This window comes from Hesperophylax consimilis, chromosome 26 (genome assembly GCF_061612785.1).
Source record: "Hesperophylax consimilis isolate HC1 chromosome 26, BYU_Hcon_1.0, whole genome shotgun sequence".
In the NCBI taxonomy this organism is placed as follows: domain Eukaryota; kingdom Metazoa; phylum Arthropoda; class Insecta; order Trichoptera; family Limnephilidae; genus Hesperophylax; species Hesperophylax consimilis.
This window is the reverse complement of record NC_142861.1, coordinates 11,589,518-11,610,280: the sequence shown is the minus strand read 5'-3', so window position 1 is coordinate 11,610,280 and position 20,763 is coordinate 11,589,518. Positions and strand designations below refer to the sequence as shown.

At 31.9% G+C, this 20,763-nt stretch overlaps 1 protein-coding gene across 1 annotated transcript; it reads right to left on the bottom strand.

Moving 5' to 3' along the window:
• Positions 1-5,880: 5,880 nt before the first annotated feature.
• LOC149411120 (ankyrin repeat domain-containing protein 13C) lies at positions 5,881-9,916 on the bottom strand. Its single transcript, XM_089647176.1, has 2 exons — positions 9,782-9,916; positions 5,881-9,372 (listed from the first exon to the last, which is right to left on the bottom strand). Exon 2 carries the CDS (start codon positions 9,250-9,252, stop codon positions 7,873-7,875), a length of 1,380 nt encoding a protein of 459 aa, XP_089503302.1. The 5' UTR covers positions 9,253-9,372; positions 9,782-9,916; the 3' UTR covers positions 5,881-7,872.
• Between the last annotated feature and the right edge of the window lie 10,847 nt (positions 9,917-20,763).

Genomic DNA, 20,763 nt, shown 5'->3' with positions numbered 1-20,763 from the left:
ATACTTTGTTCAAGGCCTTTCTCCGGAATTTTGAATGATTCAGACGCTATTCGTAATATTCCACAGCATTGCACGGTTGCTGCAATTTTTTGTCATTATAACGGTTTTACTATGTTTGCTGGGCTTCATACGAAATGCCCAGATCTATACCTCGGTTGAGCTGGTACAGTTCTTGCGCGGGAAGCCGCGCTTAGGAAATTTGTATGTTTTGACAAGTGATTAATTTTATTTTTAACATCTTAAAAGATTGTGTCTAATTTAATAAATAAAAAAAAATACAGAGTATTACTATAAGGTGTAAAAGGCAGTTCGGTGCACGAGCGAATGTTAGGACGAGCCGCGCCAGGCTATAGAACCTTTGACCGATGCTGGGGAATGAAAAACTGAATTAATGTTGACACAAAACAGCCTTAAAAACACAGAAAAGTAGAGAGAAAACATTACCAAAAGATAACTTAAAATGGTGGCCATTGTTAACACTTGAGGCTAAATTTTCTAGCTAATAAATATTAGCAAGAAAAAATCTTTGGAGTGCTTTTTCTAATCTTGTTTGAATCCATGGATGTTGAATTTTGAAGCAGGGAAGATTATATCTCTTTTTTTTACATTGATAGAAAAATTTATTGTCTTATTTGGTCTTATAAATATGCATTTATTTTTAATTTATTCATAATTTAAAAGCGGGATATATTTTTTGACTGTGGGAAGATAAATGTTTTTTGGTAGGCATATCTACTGACCAATAGGAATTTGTAAAAATACAAAATTAAATACCAGACACAATTTTAAAGCTCATCAAAAAAAGAAGAATACTAAATTCTGTCATGCAGAAAAGAGAAAAATTGGACTGCTTTTCTTCAAAAATAAAAATAGCTACAAAAGAAAAATGAAAGAAGTTAACTAAGGTACGGTAGAAAGCCAATGGTAAGAATTTATGTGAATAGAAAAAAAAAGAATTATTTAAATTTAATTATTATTTTTTTTTTTTGGTAAACTAATGTTTAAGACGAGATTTTTTATGCATAGCTCAAAGGGTAACAATTATTTTATGAGCAATAATTATTAGCCTGAAACACTCATCCACATTGAAAAATCTGTTTGAGTGTTTCAGGCGGATAATTATTGCTTGTAAAATAATTGTTACCCTTTGAGCTATGCATAAAAAATCTTGTCTTAAACATTAGTTAACCAAAAAAAAAAAAAAAATTAATATTTGACAAGTTCTAGTATTTTCACCTAAAAATGTAGACAATCTGTCTCGACGCCATCTAGTGAGAGAGTTAGCACTTACAATGCCTTTCTCATATAAAATAAAGTTGGTTGTTTCAGGTGAAAAAATGTAACAAGCAGTAATTGTTGAATGAAACACTAGTATATATTGAATTATTTCGCGGATAAGAGATAAGCCGCCATAGCTCAGTGGTCAGAGCTGTCGACCGGAAATCGAAAGAACACGGGTTCAAGTCCCGTTGGCGTCATGTATCTTTTATCAGGAGATTTTTCAATGTGGATGAGTGTTTCAGGCTAATAATTATTGCTTATAAAATAATTATTTAAATTTAGTTAAAAATATTTCTGAAGAGTAAAAGATCCATAATTATGGATTAACACAGATTTTAGATTTGGGTATTTGAGAGCGCTTTCTCTATGTTAACGATATGTATGAATATATGTATGTTTTTTGTTATTGAATAAAACATTAGAGAATTATTCAATTTGTTCTATACACTGAAAAATGTGTTGTAACGAAGGTTTTAGGAATTGGGGCATTTTTAGTAAATCATTATGTTACATGTAATATGCATTTATGTATTCAGTTAACCCCTCAAGCTAATTTGTTCGCTTTTGGGAACAGCTCATATGGTCTCAGATCAGATGAATTCTGATCAAAACCTTGTTCTGTAGCTGAAGCCCAGTATGAAATTTGCTTTTCCTTTCCTAAACATGCTCATTAAAAAACATATTATTAAAATAAATACGCGAAAGTCCAATTATGTCCAATTTTCCATTTATGTCATGTGCGTGCAAACTGTCTCTAAATTTCTCTAATAAAAAATAAACAGTGTTAATCTCAAGTGACCTACCAGTTAAGTATGATACTGTATATTATATGCATGTAAAAATATAAATAAATAATAATAATAACATATGTACATTTGTAGAAATGTATTATATATTTCTACAGCGCCCTTGAGGTGATTTTGCACAAAAATGACGCTATACAAATCATCCAAATATTATTATTATTAGAAAGAAAAATTACCACTCTTCATATTTAAATCCAGAACTTTACCACGGAAGAATTAAAATGTACACGTCTATGAAATCAAACGTTCCGACTGTAATTAGAGAAAAATTTACGAAACTTTGTGATTTACTAATTATTTTTATATGAATGATAAAAAAGTTAGGTGACAGCAACATTTATAAAATATTAGTCTAATAAAAAAAAAATTGTCTCATTATCAGTTATTTAAGCTCAGTTTTTAGATGAAAAAAAATAAATGGTGGGCCATTTTTAAAAGCTTTTTAATAATTGCCATCGTCATTTTAATATTTCAAAAATTATATGTTCATTTCTAATAATAAAATTTGAAAGAGTATTTCATCTCCTTTCAAATACAGAGTTTAGTTTTCAGATACATTCTGAAATATTCAGTTTATTTTGATTTTATTGCAAAGCGGAAATATGTACGCACAAATTCTGAGAGAATATGTCAGAGGCCTGAAGGGTTAAGTATGAATGTGGCTTTTTTTCTATGTTCCCACATTCATTGTTTTCCCTCATTTGTAATTTATTTCAATGGAACCCTTCAAAAACCATAGATAGATGTTTCACTGTATTTCAAATTAAAAGTCATGGATAATATCCCCTACATTCGGTACACTTTTCTTTTCCTTAATTGCTTTTACTTTATTTTCTATATCTTAATGCCGGAATCACACGAGGATAATAAAGAAGACAATACAATAGTGTCCTGTCCCTGCACCGACAACAGCATCGACCGTGCAGGGCAGGACAATGGGACAATAAAACAATTCTACCGTAGTTCAAGCGCGGAACGCTGTCAAAAAGAATACACGACGATCTGCATTACAAGCAATTTAGCCAAAAATATTATCTTTCTATCGGTCTTTTGTACAAAACATGTAGTGTTGTGTTCTAACGCCGAGATATGTACACGGGGAGTGACTGGTTATTGTCCTACTGTTTTGTCAAAACGCATTAACACGCGGACCATGCGGCCGGGAGCGGTGGTGAAGGTAAGACACTATCTTGCGGAGATAGCTTGCCTGTATATCCAGTGTATTGGTTCATTGTTCTTCCAAACTACTGTCCACACTAGGACAGTGGGTCCGGAGCTGGGACAAGACAGTATTGTACTGTCCTCGTGTGATCGCTGCATAAGCCTTGCCGTGAATAAGGGACTTGCATCTCTTTAAAATTAGGACAGCCTCAAAAAATGCAACGAAAATGAACGCGTACATAAAATCTTAATACTAACGAAAAACACTTCATATTCAGAATAAACACATGGATTTAAGTTTAAAAATAACACAATTTTTATAATATAATATTAAATTAATAAAATCTTACATACTAACACTGTTTGAAAAGTTTGACTTAAATTAAGTGGACAATATTAACAAAATACATAAGATGCTTGTATGATGAAATTGCTGCCGGCAAGAAAATAATTTCACATACATAACGCAATATTGTGTTGGGTTATTTAATACAAGGTGGTGCAAAAGTAATCACCCTATCGGATGATTCTATAATTTTAGCAAATGGCGGCAAATGTCACTATGCAAAACACACGTCGACAAGCCATGGAACGCTATACTCCTCAAAAATGGGGAATAATTGTTTCCATTTCTTTGCAGAATAATTCAACAGTGGTATGGGCCAACAAAAGCCGATTTGAAAAAAATATAGCCAAAAAACATCAGGTGATTACTTTTGCGTCACCTTGTATATTGGATTGAGGCGTAATTTCGTAGCAATTTTAGTTTCAAGACAAAAGTAACATAATTTTTTAATGCTATGGAATTTTTGTTGTTAAAAAACATTTTGAATTTTAAAAGTTTCTTTAATTTTTGGCTGGTGAAAATAAAGTGTAAAAACATATCCTTATCAAAAAAACAAAACCAAACGTTACGAACTTACACAACAACCCAATATTTGATCATTTTTATGTACATGCATATTTTTTAGACATTATCGTAAAGGAAATTCATTCGTAAAGTTCATTTCTGTTGATGTATTTGTATGACAATAAAAGGAGTGTAACTGTGTACATATTCTCAACTGAGCTGCAAGAGATAAAAGAAAATACATGGACAATTAGTCCATTGTTATTTATCTCTCATAAATGATACGTCTAGTGCATGGATATTAAAATCCCACATTGATATAAACAGTGAAGCAGAGATACAGATAAATCTTTAGTCAGAACTCACTTCTAAATGTGATAAATATGCAGAAAAGTTGGACACTGTTAATAGACACATATTGCATCAGTTAGATAACAATGAAAAACAACTATTTCAGTAAACGAAAACCGAAATTAATCCATTTTAGTAGCTATTTCGTTGAAAAAAAAATCCATAAATTAAACTTCTTTTCTTCATGCCATTTTTTAAGTAAACCCAAACATAAGCTCCTAGATTCAAATATAAGTTTTTTTTTAGATTAGCTCCACACAGGAGGACCTGAGGAAAATAATTACAATCAGGGCCTGTATAATCTTAAAGGATGTTGTGTGGAGGGTCTTTTTAAAGAAACGAAGGAGAGAAAGTTTTGGGAAGGAAAAAGGTATAAGGGGTGGGTAGGAATCTGGGTGTCAGTGGGCCAGTAGTGATGGACGTATTAATCCATCCCTTCAACTGTGACGCAAGGCGATGACAGACCTAGACAAACCTCACCCCCATTAACCCGGGCAACCTTCCTGTCACCAAACATAGCGGGGGTGACGATAGCAGAGGTGTTGGTTATCCAATAAGTGATACCCGGGGTGGCGATACCCATACCCGCCTCCCAAATTGAAAGGGGGTTAAATAAGACAAGAAAATAAACTAACCTTAAAACTTTCACATCAATAACAATGGCCGCCAAGTAAAAAATTGATTTTAACGAAATAACTATTAAAATGCATTATTTTATATTTCCGGAAACTGAAACACTTACTTCTCATTAATATCTAACTGATAATAATTAGAAGTAAAAGGTTATAAAGGTGCGTATTAATCGAGCCCCACATTTCTGTTTAAATATACAGATATATTCTGGGTAAATACCGTACACGTTGGTACATTACAAATAAATAACCAATAAAAATGCTAGGTCAGCATTTTGAAGAATGTAATATTTTACGCTGCACATAAAAATGATTTGCAAATGAAGGGTAAAGGATGACATGATATACGACTAAAGGGCGAACACCGTGCGAACTTTATTTATATTCTAGAATAATTTCCTGTATTGGTTCTTTTGTCTATAAAAGAATTGACATTTTACATTGTTAATAGATGAACAATATCTATTTTATTAGAAGGTTTTGATGTGTCAGAAATAATAAGGTCATTATTTTATGCTGCCCTTTTAAAAGCATTTTGTTTATTTAATACGATTGGCACACTCTTAACACATGTCTGGCAGGAATGATAGTTCTACCTTTTACGCCAGTCCTAATTGAATGGCGGAAAAGGTATTGCCTTTCGATAATTTTATATCAATCTCTTCGTAGGGGTCCCAACTAAATGTCCCAATCTTTAAATTCTTGTCTTTTGTGTGGGAAAACATTTTGTCAAAAGGAAACTATATTTAATACATCGTTACACATATCGCAACGAAGACGCGGGTTTTTTTTTAATGATTTGTGTGTAAATGAAACTTTAACTTCAGTTAATAGAGTTGTATTACAAAATTGGGTTTTAATTTCTGACAGTAATTTTATAGTTAGGGTGTCGTTAGAACTATGTAAAAAATTTCATTAAAATATTTGTATTATTTTCAAAGATATAGATGTTTAAATCAAAATCCATTTTCTCGAATGGGACCCTTGTTTTCGCATGCTTGAAGTGTGTTAAGATGTGTAAAAACTCAGTACTGTTATGGCAATGAGGCAGGAAAACAGTTTTTGTCATATTGTAAGTTTCTTAAAAATGGTGCAATAAATCTAATATGTTAAAGGATGTGTACATACAACGAAAACTTTTACATCTACCTAGTTATAAAGAAATGTATGCAAATCTGTGGTAACACTTGAATGCAGAAAAAGATGCTAAGGCAAAAAAGGTATGTAATATCTTCTTAGAAAGCTATTTATAAGAAAACACGGTGAAATTTCCGTACCCTGCTTATTTCTAAATACGCCAAAAGTATTGAAAAAACCCTTTGTTTCAAGTTAATTAGTTTAACCTCTCAGACAAAGACTTTTATCTACTATGTGTTCCTTTGAGAACTGTCAAAACGTGATAATTTTTGTGTTATTTACCAGTTTTGCTAAAAGCTTCATAACTCACGTTTTGGGAAACGTAGCCTCATTCTAAAAAATGTTTTGGAAAGATTATGAAATCCACTATCACATTGTGTTGTAATACGTAAATATTTGCGTTTCTAAATATACATTTTATGAAAACGTCAAAAATATTTAAAAATCGTTACAATTATTTCAAAGCTTTGAAAAATGTACTTTTTTCTGAGTATCATAAAGAAATAACACTTTATATATTGAAGAAATATAATTAAAAACTATTAGTCACCTCAAAATATTAACCGTTCAAACTAAAATATTTTTAATAAATTATTTAGAAACGCAATAAATTATCAACGAACAAGATGATAGATTCAATCGGCTTAGATAATGCAACTCTACGTTCCATAGATATTCTTGAATACAGACGCGTAGCGTTATTCATTATCGATACTCTGTTTTTTAAATCATGGCAATCCGTATACTAGTGATGGAAATAAATCGATTTTTGTAAAATCTCGCGCGTTTACGTGAAAAGACGTTCTAATGTCTTGACCGCTAATATCATATTTACGTCTTTTGACGTTCTAATGTTCTGAGTGGTTAAGAAACAACTATTTACATGGGGGTTGATGGAAAATCTTGCACAAATTAGGTTATTAGTTATCTTTGCACATATAGATTGAAACAAAACCATCCAGCTTACTAATATCATACTTACAAAATCAAACATGGAACTTTTATGCATCTTTTACATCTCCTTTAACGTAAATAGTTGTTTCTTGTGGTAATCAAATTGAAAGGAAGTGTTATTTAAATAATCTGTGCATATTAAGAAGTAAACTAAGTGGAAAGCGGAAACGGTTGTGTTGGGATGTCAATTATGCTACATAGTTTAGATATAAAATCACCTTATGTTATGCACGCTGGCAAAATCGATTTATAAACTTTGTTTTTTACTCTGGTAAAAATTTGTCAATGTAGAATATGAACCTATTGCCATCTCAGTACCAAATTAGCTGTTTGTTAAGAGGGGCATTATAAACTGATTGTAATAATTATTGATAATTCAATTTGAACAGATTTTAGATAAGTGTAAAATGATAAAGTCTGGTACAAAACTGTCGCCCTACACAATGTATAACATTAAAGCCTAGATCACTGAATACCTGTACCAAGTGGGAGAGAGAAGTAAGTGTCACTCCACATAGAGCACACAGTGACTGGAATAGGAACTCCCGAGACCAAACAGCATGGGAAATTCGATGGACACCGTCTCTCGGTCAGACAGCGGCGTCGGTCGGTATATCTTCTTCTTGTGAGGGTTCCTCGTCATCTCCCAGCGCCACCTTTGCCTCTCCCCCATATCAAACAGTGTTAGTATATCGAAGCGTCATAAGTCAGGGAATCTGAATGGATCCTCTACATACGCCGCAGGGATCCGAAACATGCTGTACGGTATATCCTCGCGGAACTCAAACTGCTGGAATGTAATCTTCGCCGTGACCGTCGGAAGAATAGGGATGTCAATCTTAACTGGAAAACCGCTCGGGAGTTTCAATTCCACAAACTCACGCAGCTTGGAGAAGTGCTTGAACGGGGCGATGACTTCTAGCACGTTGAGCAGCATCTCTACGCTGAGCGGGAAGTTGTCACTCATGGCGACAGTCGCTCGGAAGTTTTTGGTGGTTTCTTTGTAGACAAGCTCGCGACCGAGCCCGACGTATCTTCCGGGAGGAGAGTTATTGTAATCTTCCCAAGTTGTTCCGCATTCGGGAGGCGGATTCAGAGAACTTCTCCTGACTGGTTCACCATTAGAGTCGAGTCCTTGCGTGTTACCTTTGGTGAAGCTTTCCATCAGGGCTTTGTTCTTTTGCAAGTCATCTGTTGAAAGATGTTCTCTCCGCTTTCTGGACTCCAATACCAATCCATTAATGCAGTACAGATCGCTCTGGTACTGTCCGGCGACAGTTTCCTTGCGATCTTCTCTGAAGAACCAGCCGGATTGAGCGCGGGTGAATGAAATGCTTTTGGTAGACATCTGAGCAGCGAGGATGTCGCTGGACATCAAGATATCCACTTCATCTTCGATCTCTAACTCTGTTTCTTCATATCGAACTCTTTGATACACTTTGAACTTGTTATCAATCACAGTGAGTGACTTACTGGGGATTTCGTCCCCTTTGAAAACAAAGCTGATGTCACCTCGTTCCCACTTCATATCGGAGAAGTCAACCAAAGTTGTATCCAGGCGTATATTACAGCCAGCCTTGTAGATCTTGCAGATATCCGAGGGGAGAATGCGTGAGACGAGAGGCACCCAAGATTGGAAGTCCCATTTGAGCTCGAGATAGAAATCACTGATTTTTTCCAACGCTTCTACAAGATTGGGTCGTCTCTCTTCCATCTGTTCGCGAGCCTGCTGTTTTAACTTCCGCACGAGAGAAGATATTGTCTGCCGATCCCCATAGCTGATAGCTTCGGCCAACGGAGACCAGCCAAGGAGGTTTTTCACTTTGACAGGCGCACTGTGAGCGAGCAAGATCTGAACGCATTCTTTTCTCCCGAGCATGACTGCAAGATGTAGCGCGGTGTTGCCGTGCTTGTCTTTCTTTGCGACGTCATTTTTACGTATCAGCGCGGAGAGCTTTCGCAAGTCTCCATTAAATACGCACTCATGAAGTGGAAAGGTATCTTCAACCAATTCCACATCTCCATTGCTGATGGTGATCTCTGGAACAGTCGCCATATTATTACTTATTCCCTCAACCATGTAAATTTTGACATTGTTTTTAGATTTACGTGGTCAACCATGTAGTTGCTGACATTTTTTTACGTATTTACGTCAATCTCACTTCGTAACAAAAGCAGTAGTCCTCCATTTTCACACCACCTTAATGAAAAACAGACGAAAAATTGTGAATTTAGTGTCACTTCATAATATCGGAAAATAATCAGGTGAGTAAAACTATTTTTAACACGCAATTTCAAAAAAAAACTATACACAACGTATATCTAAACATATATGACGTTAATCGTTCGATACAAAGTTGGCAATTATTAATCCAATGGACAGCGTCTATTTCGATCAAATAATTGAAAAACTACTAATTGAAGATTTAAGTTTGTATGTCAAGTTAAAATTAGTAAACAAGAGTAAGCTTTCTAAATTATCAATAGAAAAGAAACAAATTGATTTAGAAATCAGATAAGATTGGTTGTCAACTGTGTTTAGGTTAGGTTTCCGATAATAGATGACGTTTAGGCAAACAAAACCAAATAAAAGCATTTAAACGCAGTACCTGAAAGCATAATAGTGTATTGAGAGGCCCGTTTCAAGCTGCATACACTAGTTGTAAATAACTCGTAAACTAGGTATTTTTGTATACAAATACTCAAAATAACAACTACAAAGCGGCCATACGCACAGATATTTGAAGACTTGTCAGGGCAGTCAATGGTACCAACACAAGCAATCATAATTCACTATTCGTCGATAATCGCAGTTCCTACCTACTAATATTAATGCTGTAGAAGCATTCTATATTATTTATCGGACTTATGGGCATGTATCTCAGTTGCTTTTTAAGCTCGGCTTGAGAGATATTTACGTCCGTCAAGCTGCCTTCTGGTAGGAGCCCTGTCAAGATAAGGCTGGTGATACCATTACTAAAAGTATACCTACTCTCTACTCAAATACACTAGGCATTTTTCTGGCATTTTATTCAAAGAAAATTGGGGTTCTTTTTAGTAAAAACACTTTATTCACCTTTGCGGTTAAAAATCTATCCCTTATCGCCAAAGTCGTGTCGAATAAAATGTAAATTAAAATCTTACAAGGTCTGTATTTTATAAATGAAAATTTAAAAAAATCTGTAAAGGGTATTAAATATTTGTCGTGCCCTTTGTTTGGTTGGGTATTTTAGCCTTTTTTTAAATACCCATCTAATTCTGGTTCCGCTATGACAACGCTATAGATCTGACACGGGCCACACATTTTCAATAATGCTAAGTGATAATTTTAAAGCGATCCACTCGAGCGATTTTTGACATATTGTGCCAAGTTTGCAAATACGTTTTGAGCAATCGCTTGCAATAATATACCAAATTTATAGAACTTTAAAATATGTGAACGGTAAAATTTAGGTGGATCGCAATACGAAGGGATATTATAAAAAATGTTTAACATTATATTCGACTTACAGGACCGCCCAATATTTAATAACAATTTTTATGTTGACAGGGATATTAAAGATTTTTTTTATTTATTTATTCAAACCTGCTAATCTACTTATGTAGTCTGTCTATTATGTATCCGAATTATTATTATTACATGATTTTTCAAGTTTATTAAAAGTAGTCAAACGATGTCAGTGAAAATTTCAAAGTTTGTTCTTATTTGTGTTTTTTGGTTTGTTTGAATGGTAGAATAAGTCGGAGACGCCCGAGGAATAATTAACGCAATATCTCAGCACCGAAATGAGAAATGGAGTCGAATTGAAGTCCATAGTTTTTTATCAGTAACATTTTGGTATACAGTAGTAATGGTGGAAGCAGTCGGAGTCTACTTGTATTTTATAAATACTTTCAGTTAAACAAATCCTACAATTATAATATCCCGTGATTTTTCACGGGTCTGCGCTAGTTATTATTTACAACTTTCAAGCTTATGTAGTTCTTACCTACTCGTAACATAAATAGGTTTAACATTAAGGGCCAGATGTTTCACAGAATTTGAACAATTCAACAAATTTCAATCTCTATGAAAGATCTATTCAAGTTCTGTTTTTGTTTCAGTTCCATGTTTCAACTGGTCCATAAATAAATAATTACTTTAATAGAACTTTTAATTTTTTATATTACAAATTTACATAACTTTAAATATTTAATAGTTTAGTCCGGCGATGCCATACGTAGTAATGCAAAATCATGTGTTTTTGGTTTGAAAATTTGGTCGCCTAGAAATGTTTCAGATGCTTTAATTAAATACTGCGAGTAGAATACATCTTGACCTTTGAAATAATTGAGTATTTTTTTATATAAGTCTTTTTATAAACCATGAAAAAAAAATATATAGGACTATGAAAACTGCTTTAAAGTTCAAAATCTCCTACTTACGAACCCATTTTCGGTTATGATTTTATTGCATAATGTGGCAAATTAAGTTATTTATAAAATGATCGAAAAAAAATTAAATATTTATGTCTGAACATCCACCAAATAAAATAAAAGGCACTTTTTGGCCATGTTTTTTTTTTGCATAAATCAAAACAGGCGTATGGTGTTAAGCGAGAATTTAAACCTTATCGTCATCTACGTAAGGGTTATTATTGATAGCAGCTCAATTTAAAATATTACAGGACGTAGTGCATCGCCTTAAATGACTCGAAACCTTCAAGGCCCATATTGACAATGTCAATAGACCTTCAGATATCATTTAGCAGCACCTTACTTCTTGTCATGCTATGCTGTGCCAGACCGTCCGTTCTACCACGTGGAATGTAGAGCAAGTCGTGATGTCCACCCTGGCGTTAGTTGTTCGGTATGAACACTTTATAGCATTCCAAGAGGTATGGGCTGTCAATTAATTAGTTTTAAACCCAGATACTGTAAGGGCCCCATTCCTCCTAGACTGGAGACTTTCGTAGCGTTCAAATTGTTCAAATTCTGTGAAATATCTGACCAAAATGTATATTTACATGAATATTAGATATAGTTAATAATAATTAACTTTGACGTATTCTTATTATAAATGTATGATTTACGAATTCATTGCATGTTCTGAAATTTTTTTTGAAACCGGAAAAGATTACCCTAAAAATGACGATGTTACATTATAAGTAACCTAAATATTTATCGGTTTTAGGATGTTTGTTATTTCCCAGTATTCATTTTACAGTCATTACGCATAGAATACGAAAATAATTATTGATTTTTCTTAGATTAAATAGCATATTATCCAATGAATCATTATTATTAATAATAAAACCACTATTTTGTTTATTATTTTGCAAGATAAGTGCATGACTAATGACTGTACAGACGTAGGAGAAATTCCGATTACAACCGCAATTTTCTTGTTTGGATAAATTGGGTCGAACGCAGCTTTGATTGTTAAATTTCATTCATTTTAAAGTATTTTTCGACTTCTAACTCGATTTCCTTATAATTATATGAATTCGCGTTGATCTAAAGTATTAAATAATAACCCAGTCAACCCAGTATTTTATGCGGAATCCATTTGAAGAGATTAGAAACTTGCATTAATTGTACCCGGTCATAACATTAAACTTGTTCCTGAAGACCTGGGAGGACCCAAAACGCATTGAGTATGCCTAATTACAGAGGAAATTGAAATCCTCAATACTCCATTATTATTAGGCAATAGTAATAATAATAATTAATATTTCTACTACACTAAAACTAAACGTCGAAAACCACATTAAATAAACTAATTATTAGGAATTAAATTCATTTGATTAAATTTAAGAAAAAAACATTATGTTTTTAATTTAAGTTATTATTATGTTGTTATCATGTAACATGGCAGAGAGGGATGGAACAACCTCCACCCCACATTTCGAAATGCTACTGATTTATACACATTAAGTTTTTAAGCCCCTGAAAAAATATATGTCTTTTTAATGATATTCTCTATAAATTTGCAGAATTAAAAAAAGTAATTGCATGAAATTCTCACGATAGAAAAATATCGCAAAGTTTGCTCCGAAAATCATAAAAAACACATCTGGTTCTATTATTTAACTTGTTTTTTTTTTTATATGAAAATATTGTCGAGAGATTTTTGCTCCATTTAAAGAAGTCATTCTTTGTCAAATATTTTCGTTTACGCCTATTAAATATTTTTTTTTTAATATTGGCTGGCCCCCTCAAACATTCGTATTTGCATAATCTCCCTTTCAAACCATCTTCTTCTTCTTTTCGAACGCTTACTACGGAGCCTTACACTGAAATACCGTCCCGCTTGCAACACGTCTTGTACTGAGTTTTGATTATATTAGGTAACACACATGAGAGTTTTGGACGATCCTATTACAAAACCGAGACATTTAAGTATTTTATTTGTAATTATATCAGTGTGGGATACAAATGTCATGTTATTTAAAAAAAAAACATTGCTTATAATATAATTATTATATATAATTATTATATAATATAATTATTGAGTGAGTAAAAATATAAATCTTGGTTTGAACAGAACGGTCTTTTTAAAAAAACGTGGTGAAATATTTTTTAAATTGTTAAACGAACGTGTATAAAACTGACATAAATTTGTTCATATTTACATTGCCTGTTGTATAAACTTGAAATGATAATAATATGGAACTTTTTCAAGGTATTTTAAATGTTCTATATTTCTTCATTATGAAGATGTCGTAAAAACAAATACAGATTTGGAAACCAAATAAAATTACGTTTTAGTTTTTTGTATTTGAAATATACTTTAATGTTTACAAATTTCAATATTTTAATTTCAAAATATTAGTATAAAAAAAAACATAATCCTTTTATTTAAAAAAATTACAAGATTTCACGCTTCACTTTTTATCTCTTTCGTAAAATAAAAAATTATTATAATTATTCCCAGATTATTCAACCAAAAATTCAGACATTTTGGATTCATTTTGTCACAATATAAATGTTGATTTATTTAAAAATTTGTACTAACCTACACATGCATAAGGCATTTATGTTATTAAACAACATCAGATTCAACAAAGTTTTATTAAATTCAAGCGGTAAAAGTTAAAAAATAAATTTTTAAAAAATCCGAAATAATTTCGCTTTTCCGATGACTTAAAACTATATTCACAATATGACAATATTAATAGATTAAAACTGACAAAAAATAACACAAATAATAGTGAAAATATTAAATTATGCTAATATAATAGTGATTTGGTCATTAGAATAGAAATGATTAACAAAACATGGTTTTATTAACAAATGTCAAATCATAACTCACTCTCCGGGAAACTGACTTGCACGGCACAATCGTGAAGTCTGATAAAATGTAACGTTGCGAGTTCTTCGCAGCGCACTTTGAGATATTTTTTATTGGAAATAATACGAAAAACAAACTGTGCAGTTATTGTACAATGTGTAACAAAAAAATACAGTGTGTGGCAAGCCTACGCACGACGGAAGTGAAACTTTTAGTATTCTTCTCTCTCTCTCTTTTCATTTCATTCTCTCTTTTTTCTGTCTATTGACATATTTATAAGTAGCATGTGACAAAAAAATTAAAAGTTATAAAAATATGGGATTCGAACCCGGGTCCTGCATAACGAGTGTCGAACGCTCTGCCTCTAGACCGCGAGGAGAGGTATCTCACGCGACGAGAACCGCGTATACAACGTGTACTCCTCAATTTACTTGTCCCGCGCAAATTTTCATTTTCAAACACGGCAAATGAATAATATCACATAACGTCTCGTTAACGCTTTATATAGGGTCGAATCGAAGATATATCGGCAGTGTGAAGTCATATCTGTCGTTTTTCAAAATATTTCCGTATATTTGTCCGTTTTGGAAAAGATCTATCGTGTTTTAACAGTCTCATATCCGTATGGAGTCTGAATTTGAAAAACATTTCTAAATTTTGAAAAACTCACTTACGGCTGTGTTTTTTACTAAAAAAAACTTGTCACGCACGTCTGCGAGGGTAATAAGTCGCGTTATCGGCCTTGATTAGTAATTTTAATGATTCAAAATAAAAATAATTAATCAAAATACCGAGCGACTCTACCGGCTCGATTTCTAAGCTATATTTCGACCAAAATATCATATAGGTACCGACCGTTACTTCTAGCCAATTACTCGAGTGAACACCTGCTGGTCTAGAGTCTCACTAAATGGATTTAGACATTTCGGGAGACTCTCTGTTGAAATTAACAAATTTATGTATTTTTTTACTACATTATTACAAATCATGTAGATATCTTCTTATATGTATGCCTGACAAAGTCGCAGCTCGAGAGCATTTTATCACTTTTCCTCGTATTAAAAAAATCACAAAAAGAAAAAAAAATAGTTAAAGCGGGGATCGAACCTCGGTTCTTCACGACGACAGTCAGGCGCTCTGCCTCTAGACCGCGAAGCTGAGTTTGGAGAGTGACCTAAACTAGGTATATAATATAAGCTAGGCTCCTATAGCGAAATGATCACGGTTTTTCGTGACGGTCATGAGTCGGTTTTACTCCAGTCCTCGAAAATGCATGACGCGTGTAAAGAAGTTTCACTTCAAAAATTATTTAACGGTTAGTGAATTTTTATTAGTAAGACTGTAGTGTTAAATAAATTATTTACCTATTTTTGTTAGCTATTTTAATTAATATAGTCTCCTAAATCAGACATTACATCACCTATTGAAACCATAATTACAATCACTTAATGAAATAATTATTTTGATTAAAACTCTCAGACTTGTTTCCGATTTGACTTTTATTTTAAAAATTGTTAATTGTTTTATAGACAACCCTGATTTACTTAGCCAATTACAATCCATATAACAAGTCATTTAGACACTCGTTAGTACCTAGATTGCACGCAGTTGTTAATACTTCTCAGAACTAGTAGATGTGTCCAACTGCACGGAATTTAGTTACAAGAAGGCTATAATAACATACCTCATAAATAAATATTAATGTTACCTTTCATAATTATTTTGCATTGGTTTAATATCTGTAACAAATCTTACTTTTTTAATAATATTCCACAAAAATTATAAACATCAAAACCGCGTATGGACGTATAATAATATTTGTGCGACCACCGTGTTAAATTTATGCCAACGGGATTTATAATTAGTGATATTTTTACTGTTGGCACAATGTATACATAGTTTTTCGTTGTACACATTAAAATAAATATTTACGTAGGAAGCAGCTGTAACGTAATATAATTATCATTAAATGAGTAAGTGAGGGAACTGCGTCAGTGAGGTGTGCAATGAACTTTTGTAACTTTTTATATCTTACATCCTGTGTATTCCTTGAAATGTGTCTATGTTTTCTTTAGTAATATACAGGTGATTACGGGAAAGAGGAACCCCGGCAATTTGTTTATGTATTTTTACTTTTTTTTTTTTTTTTTTTTTTTTTTTTATTAGTAAAAAAAAGATACATGATTTACATTACACAATATTGAATATAGTACAGTTATTAATTACATAATATATGTATTTGATGTACCCCCATAAATAAGCAGGGCTTGTGTGTATGGGGGTGTTGTTATATTGGTTTATATTTGTTATGATTCAGTTCAACTGTTCGGAATACTTTTTAAGGTGGCTTTTGAATTCGTTTATATTTGTATTCATGTTTCTAATTTTTTCTGGTAGTGAGTTAAAAAATTTAACTCCGAGATATGTATGTTTTACTTTTGTTTCCTTTTCATATTATAATAGTATATATTTTATTCCTTTCATTTTCTAATAGTATATACCTTTCTAATATCTTTTATTTTATTTTTTACAAACTCTTAATGCCTTTTAGACATATTATAAGCACCTCATTCTTACTTATACTACTATATTGTATATTATTACATATAATTTCTTACTTTGACTTATTACTATACTACACATTGCTAATTATATTATATTTATGTCTCTTTGTTTTTTCATACTTTTAACCTTACTTACTACTTACTGATTATACCATTATACTTACATTTATATTGTTGCATTCCTTATGTTGCTGTACTATTCTCTGTTAAATTAGTATGTGAATGCCACATGTTGTGCTGTATATGTGAAATAAATAAATAAATAAGTATGTCATGTCATGAAGAAAGTTTGAAAAAAAATATCTTTGATAAAGTGACGTTTCTTTGGATAAATTGTATGATTCCTTATTTCTAATGTCATTTTTAGATGAAATATATATTATGGTTTGTAATTTAGTAGACAGATTTTTTAATTGTATGAAAATATACTCTTTTATTGTCCATGTATATTTTACAAAATTTTATATTTAAGGTCATTATTAGTCATGTTTACTTTATCAGAAAAGAAAAACTCTTTTGCCTGATAAGTGAACCACAATTCTTACATTGGTTGTATATATATGTTTTGTCTAAAATATTTATTTGTTAATGAAAAAAAAATTAACTTGCTTTTGTTTTAATTCAATTCAGAAGGTAGATTATTCTATTTTTTTTTTATTTATTTGTAAGTAAAATGATTTTGCATTTGTGTAGTTTTAAAATTAGATGTAATAAATTGATTTTCATTTCTCATTAGTTTGTAGAATTCTTGATATTCTTCGGTTTTGTTTTCTCTAATGTCTTCTCTTTATAATTTTATTTAATTCACACAAGAAAATATAGAAACATTCATTTATGGACGCGAGGTCGAGGTATTCTGTTCATAAAACTAATAGTATTTATGTTTTGGCCAAGCGTGGAGTTGATTGATGACTGATTATTGTAATGACTCCCATTATGTAAATTAGGGTAAACCTCACACCAGGCGGTCATCAGCTCGAATAGTTTCAGGGCTCGTACCTATATCAATTGATTTGAGGATAACAAAAATCACAGTCACCAAAGAAAGGTTCGAAGAGTCTTTGTTAACAAAGTCCCTTTGTAAGGCGCTGAGTCGGCAGGATTCTTGTGGTCTGGTTGATTTAAATAATACAATAATAATTTATTCTATTCCTTATGTTCCGAGATGGGTGACTCAAGGAACTTATCAAGTGTGAATGACTTTCGAGGAACTGTTTCGAATTCGGCATAATGTGGCCGCGGTGAGAGATTCATGAATGGGTCTGACCGCAAGAAAGGGGAGCATTTTCCTCAATTTATTTGTAATTTTTGTCTTACACCATTAAATATTTCACAGGGTGATGCTTTTTTTTAACAAAAGGGGTTGAATTTTCAAACCCTATAATCCCTATACTTTCGGTATAATCCAGGTAAAAGACCGAAATACATGTAGCTATACAAATTATAAAGTGTAAGTTGTTAATAATAATAATAATATTTGGCTAATTTATAAAACGCCGTTTACGTGAAAAATCACTATCGCTGTACAAATATAGGTATAAAGTGCACCAATTTCGGGAGGTTTTCGAAATTCAAACGTTTTAAGGAAAGTTTCAGATGAAAAGTTTAATTGTTTGTATGGAAAAAACATACAGAAAATAGGCACTTTAAAAAAGAACACTTTTTTTTGGTTCGTAGATTGGGTTTAAAATCTATACTATATATTATTTTATCAAAACATGACGCGAAGAAAATACGTTATTATAAAATGCATTATTTTCTGTTTCCGGTAACAGATAAGAAATACAATGAAGGTAAGAGCGTTTTTTAAAAAAAATTCTCGATAATTTTTATTACAACATAATCGATTTTATTACAACATATATATTTATAATATTTATTTATTACAAAATAATACAAGATTTCAATTTATAGCAATATGCAAAATAAATATAATTTTTTTTCATAATTTTGCTACTACTCCACAAGGTGAGTGAGCTCCAGGAGAAAGGTGGGAAATAGTGATAGAACTTGAATAGAACCTTCACAGAACTTGAAATTGAAATTTGATGAATTGTTTAAATTCTGTGGAACAACTCGTCCTCAGTAAACGTAAATTTTAGGGTAAAATATATTATGTTCCAATTTCAGTCAATTCGCTTTTGACTTTTGACAATTATATATTGAACCATTTTACATCTAAATGCAAGTAGTGGTGGAGAGCTATTGTCGTTCTTAGCATTGGGATGGCTATTAGGCCCCTTGTTTTGAATCGATTGCTTATGCTTTCTAAGGGGTGAATTTTATTGATGAAATATTCTTCACAAATTTGATATAAGGCATTAAATTCCCGAAATATCTCAAGTTGTTGACTATGGTTTCCTAACGATGATTTGTATAATTATTCTTTGAATTGTTATTATGGGCTGTAAGGTAGCTTTATAAATCCCTACCCACCTAATAATGCCATACTGCAATGGGGACTGTATTATTGCATAATAGACAATTCTGATAGTTTTCTTGTTTAATATATTACGTATGTTTACGTTATTGAAATTCAGATATATTTAACATTAAATTTATTACATGTACTCTCTTTCCTGTCGAGGAGGAAACCTTATATATTACAAACTAATTGTGTATATTATTGTGTAAAGTAATAGATTGAAAATTGTATTTTTAATGAAAAAGTGTATTTATAAATATAAACTAGTAATTAAAATAGACAAATTAATCTCATTATTTAACCATTTTAATAACATTTTAAAACCAGACAATATATAAAAGTAATAAACCATGTAGATAATATGTACATAACACATAAGAAAAGATAAATAAAACATAATATATCGAAGATAAAGTAAAAATTTTAAGGTAGTACTACATTTTTTTAACAATTGTGTTTTTTTTTCTGTTTGTGTATCGAGGGATAAAATTGATTCTTCTCATTATTATCCAACAGATACAAAATGTTTTAAAAATGATTCCTTATTTTCTGTGCATTTACCAAAAATTCTTAAATGATAAAATGAATTTCTAAAAAATTATTTATATTTTGGACTTTTTCCACCGTGCAGAATCCCCTCCCAGGACACCTTGTATTTCTCGATCGGCTCAATTCTACGACAAAAGGCAAAGTTTTCATAAAGAATTTAAAAATAATCAGGTAATCATTTAAGAACAAGAAAATGGCGGTACAAAAAATATTTTAAACCATGAAAAATCTATCAATTTTTTTTTGAATATTCAAAGCGATAAATATTGGAAGCTTATCGTTCAAAACAATTTATCAACCTTAATAACTTGTTTCATAATGTAAGTACTTATCTGATAATTGTTTTCCTTAAACCGTAATTCTTCTAAAATTTTCCTACTTAAAATAAATGACAAACTTACCATAAATGTATGATTTAAGATTTTCACGGCCAAAAGTATTTTTGCTATTTTTTTTTGGGGTGTTATGTTGCGCTAACTTCTTCTTTAACCAACGTTTCGGACAACATTGCAGTATCCATCATCAGGGCAGATGTGTTTCCACGTGTGTTTCCAAACGTCCGAAACGCTGGCTAAAGAAGGATGATAAATTAAGAATTTAATGGTGTTTGGCTTTCATATATTCTTGCTTCGTCCCTGCCCAACTTGTGTGAATATCCCCAAATGCATTGGTCCTGCAAGTTTGCCCCATAAATCTGATAGTGTAATAGCAAATCCTCATCGATATTTTTGTTGTAAATAGTGTGGCAAGGCTCTGAATTTACGATTCGCTTCGTTTTAA